The sequence below is a fragment of the Octopus bimaculoides genome, chromosome 3 (assembly GCF_046866305.1).
Source record: "Octopus bimaculoides isolate indiv1 chromosome 3, ASM4686630v1, whole genome shotgun sequence".
NCBI classification, from domain to species: Eukaryota; Metazoa; Mollusca; class Cephalopoda; order Octopoda; family Octopodidae; genus Octopus; species Octopus bimaculoides.
In genome coordinates this window covers 16,148,547-16,153,623 of record NC_142930.1, presented here as the reverse complement: position 1 = coordinate 16,153,623, position 5,077 = coordinate 16,148,547, and the positions used below count along the sequence as shown (strand labels likewise).

Sequence of the window (5,077 nt, the reverse complement as noted above, 5' to 3'; positions counted from 1 at the left end):
CTGACTTCATTAATATGTTAGCCACTACTTAAGGTAATTTAAATAATTCAAATATTGCTGTTGAGTAACACAATTAGAATGTAAAATAATCAGAAGGAAATATGGAAAACAAAGATTAAAAAAAGTCTTTAGACAATGAAGATGGAACAAACGGAAAGGTTACAACAAAACATCAAAACAAAAAGATATTAAAAGAAACAATAAAGAAAATAAAACTATGCATTAGATTTTAATGCAAAATTCTGACATAATACACATGGGTATAGTGGATTACCGCAACCCAGTAGCGATTAGATTTTACTGTTACTCGAGTTTTAATCAAGAGAGAGAAAGAGAGAGAGAGAGAGAGAGAGAGAGAGAGAGAAAGAGAGAGAGAGAGAGAGAGAGAGAGAGAGAGAGAGAGAGAGAGAGAACATGGGCTTCCTTTTTAAATTTTATTATTTGCCGGTTTCCATTTCTGCTTCCACCTTGTCAACAGCGTTATTATCGACATAGCGTTCTTGAATGTCTTTGATTTTCTCATATTCGAATTCAGCCCCGATGGCACACGAGAGTAATGACTGGATATTTCGCTCTTCCGTGTCACCAAACATATATCCAATAGCTTTATCCACAGTCTGCAGGACACGCAGCAGGCTACTGTTTTGCTATACAAAAAAAAAAAAAAAAAAAAAAAGTAAATAAATATATAAATGAATAAACGAAGAAAAAATAACGAACATAGAAATAAAAGCAACATATTACATAACCCTACTTCACCAACTTATTCGATAAGGGAAACAGGAAATACAATTTGTGATGTTTATACAGTTCTCCAGCCCGTTAAAAGCACGAAACCACATCACGTTTTGACTGAGAATCAAAACTCCGTAGTGATCTAAACATCCAGAGAAATTGTCAGTCTTGCTCTGTGGAGCTCATCAGTTAAGTGTCACTATCAAATTGATTCCTTGTATATCGATACAACGGTATCGGTTTCATAAAAGGTGGAACAATGCTCACACTTGTAATGAATATGCTTCATAGATGAAGGGAGAAGTTTTCGATCGTAAAATAGGGATGGAGTACAATCTAATGAAATACTCACCCACAGTAAAAATATAAAGGGACTGGTAATCCAGAATTAATATATCAGATTGATAATACACGAATCGTTGGAAGATATTTCGTTCGATGATCTGATACCCTACTAACTCGTTAACTCGGGGATATATACATACACACACAAACACACACACACAAACAACCACAAGCAAACATATGACAGGCAACGTCAATAGGGTGTCGGGTGTCATCATATTATTGTATTTTTATATATCTGTATACCCTCATATATACTGGTGTAATTTCTAAGGATTGTGAAGGGGTTTGTAACTTCTCTCCATAATATTCATGGTATGACAATAATAGAATATGGTATTTATATTTATTTATCTATACTTATATTTATAATTGTACATTTCACACACACACACACACACACATTCTCTTTTACTCTTTTACTTGTTTCAGTCATTTGACTGTGGCCATGCTGGAGCACCACCTTTAGTCGAGCAAATCGACCCCAGGACTTATTCTTTGGAAGCCTAGTACTTATTCTATCGGTCTGTTTTGCCGAACCGCTAAGTTACGGGGACGTAAACACACCAGCATCGGTTGTCAAGCGATGTTGGGGGGACAAACACAGACACACAAACATACATACATATATATATATATATATATACACACATATATACGACGGGCTTCTTTCAGTTTCCGTCTACCAAATCCACTCACAAGGCTTTGGTCGGCCCGAGGCTATAGCAGAAGACACTTGCCCAAGGTGCCACGCAGTGGGACTGAACCCGGAACCATGTGGTTGGTAAGCAAGCTACTTCCCACACAGCCACTCCTACGCATATATATACATGTATGCATACATATGTGGTATTTTTTATACCTTCTTATATCCTTTCAGATTTTTTCATAATGTCCGTAATTTTTATATAAGTATGTCTTTTCAATGTTTTTAAATAAATTTACCTGATATAGAAATATTTATCGTATTTTTTTACCCTTTAAACTGTGTACCCCTATTCGGATGATACCTGCATTTAATTATAGGTTCTTTGTTGAATAGTTTTAGCATGGCCAGCTTAACAATATGCTAGGAAGAAGCATGTTTTTTCTTATGTATAAAAGTACCCCACTTTTAAGGCTTAGGTTGATTCTTCTATTCTTTTTCTCTTACTGGGTTTTTAAATCCTTTTTCTAAATTTAAATATTTTAATATATGAATTTTGCTAAGTTTGGGTACACATGTTTTCCCGTACTTTTAATTCCCATACACAGATCTCATTGTGACCTCTTTTGTTTTCCAATTTTGGCCCTTTTTATTTGATAATCATATGTTAAGTCACCCTAGTCTTTCCTCTTTCTGGTTCTCACCTCTTCTCTGTATATCATTATCTTACGAGCAACTTATGAGACATATTCTTTGATGTAGATATGGCTGGTTTTATGTTCTGAGTAAAATAGGAGCAGAGGAGAGTATCTGGCATTAATTAATTTATTACCACTACCAAGAATTAAAATCCCAATGGATTTAATTCTAAGGAGTTGTAGACTACATGCTGCATTGAGTCTTTTGAATGTGATAAAGATAAAGATGAATGTAGCTATATCACCATTCCTCTTTCTTGCCTCACCCATTATTTTCTTCTGCCACTCGAAATTATAGTAGGCTTCAAATATATTTTCCCTAAATTCATTCTGCCATAAAAATAGTGAAGAGAAGCAATGTAATTATTTTAGTCTCTAGTACTGATGAAAGATTTGCTAAAAACAGAATATAATGGTGTATCCTGCATGTTGGAAATCTCTATGGTCATCAGCATTCGAGTAGAGCGGTTTATTTCAAATTGATGCAATGTTTTCATTGATTGATTAAATGGAGCCACTTGGAACGGCCGTAATGCACTGATACCTGGACATCCCTGTTACTAATTTGCTCCTTATTCACCTAACTTTGAGCTGCGCGGATCATACCGGACTGACTTGGTGCCTCAACTTAAGGACCTAATTCAACTGATTCTTAATTATTTCTGACACACACACACACATGTATAGTAAATGCCCCAAAAAAGAAGATCAAACACACACAAAAAAAACAACAACGCGAGGACGTGGTACATGTAAAGTATTAGCAGACGCTCATGGAAGAAACGAAAGGTGGTTTAACATGTCGAGCAACGCTCTTCTTCAGAAACAAAGGAAAGTCCAATAGAAAAGAAGACGGAGGAAGAAAATCGCCAACGATTCACATGTGGTTGTAGATATACACATACAAACCCCTATGATCATTAACACATAACCCTCTATATCTCCCATATCGCTATATCTCTTATTTTTACCTATCTCTTACATCTCTTCTACCTACCTTACCTCATCATTGAGATAAATATTAATTTTTTAATTAATCCTTAATTTATTTCTAAACCTTAACCCAATAAATACCCTAATATCTAATTAACTCCCATAAATAATTTAACATTCAACAAGCTCCTCTATTCACGACTACCTACACACCCAGAACCCCTTTGCTAAAAATAATTCTACAGCCATTAACCATAGCCAAAACGGGCATAAGCATTTACTAGTAGATTTCCTCCCCAACACCTATAGACGTTAAGACTACCACAGACACCTACTACTCTCTTTAAATTCCTTTCATTTTTTTCTATTTTTTTGCCCTATTTTCTTCTACCTCCTCATCCTCTCTCTTATCTTCTCGGCTACTCAGTACACAATTCTTATACACCTATATACCATAGTCATTTTCCCTGTCTATGATGACGGAATATCCCAGAAACATCTGTAAAACTTTGAATTTTTTCCAATAATAATTGAGATGTTTGCCTTGCCTTAATGTTTGTTGTCCTCTTTAACAATTATACATATTTGTATATATAAATGGCACAACTCAGTCAATGCTGTTGACTATGTTTTAGTTAAAGCTATGGCTATAATTCTGTCCATAGTTACCTCTCTTTGGTATTTCCCATTGATGATGGCTAAAGAATTAGAAACGCGTCTAGGAATCCGACAGGGGGTGCGCTGGACAGATATGGCGTTTTTATACCTTTTTTACTCTAAGAGAGAATTTTTTCCTCTATGGTAACAGCAGTGAAGTTGCCTTTGGGAGGTGAAATATGTCACAAACATATCTTAACTACCCTAAAATTCACTTAAGGCTAAACAGTACTTGGCGCTGAAACTGCAGTAACACACACACATATATATGTATGCATATGGTGGGCTTGTCACAAGGCTTTGGTAGCTAGAAACCATGTGGTTGGGAAGCAAATTTTTTATATCATATCATATACACATTATATATGTATACATATACACGTGTGTGTGTGTGTGTGTGTGTGTGTGTGTGTGTTTGTGTGTATGTATATATATATATATATATATATATATATATATATATATATATATATATATATATATATATATATATATCTGTGCGTGTGTATCAGAATATATATATGATATATATGTGCATATGTTTGTAAGTGCCTTTGATTTATCAACATACATCACCCATAACAGAGCACCCACAATCCTCCTAATCATTATCACTTCTGTTAACATTGTTATTAATAACACTAACACTAATGAACAACAGCTGTGACAACATAAACAACAGTAATGAGGATAAACAATAGCAATACAGAAACCCTGGAAAACATAATTACAGCAAAGAGTGGAATGGACGACACAGATGCATGAGAAAAAGTATGAGAAAGAAAACGGAAGAGAGGGAGCAAAAATGAAAGAAGGGGCAGTGTACTTATTTTGTTTTCCATTCTAAATATATTACTTCATTATTAGATAAGTTAATAACTAAATAGAGGTTCCTGGCTCTTCTTGGTGAGGGTTGGGTGGTAACTGTCGTTATGTTGTATGTAAAGAGTCAAGTACTTGCTTCATTAGTGATTAATTACTATTTACTTTATATTCAGAAAAAAGAAAAAAAATGTAAGGAAAATAAAAAAGAAAATAAAAGGCATAGGAGTGGCTGTGTGGT

At 34.7% G+C, this 5,077-nt stretch overlaps 1 protein-coding gene across 1 annotated transcript in view; it reads right to left on the bottom strand.

Moving 5' to 3' along the window:
• Nucleotides 1-213: 213 nt before the first annotated feature.
• The window catches only part of LOC106880599 (GPN-loop GTPase 2), a 60,332-nt gene continuing 55,468 nt past the window's right edge, over nucleotides 214-5,077 (bottom strand). Inside the window, exon 4 of the mRNA XM_089348637.1 lies at nucleotides 214-647. Coding sequence (XP_089204763.1) covers nucleotides 438-647 — 210 coding nt within the window. The 3' untranslated portion in view covers nucleotides 214-437. The remainder of the gene's footprint in view (nucleotides 648-5,077) is intronic.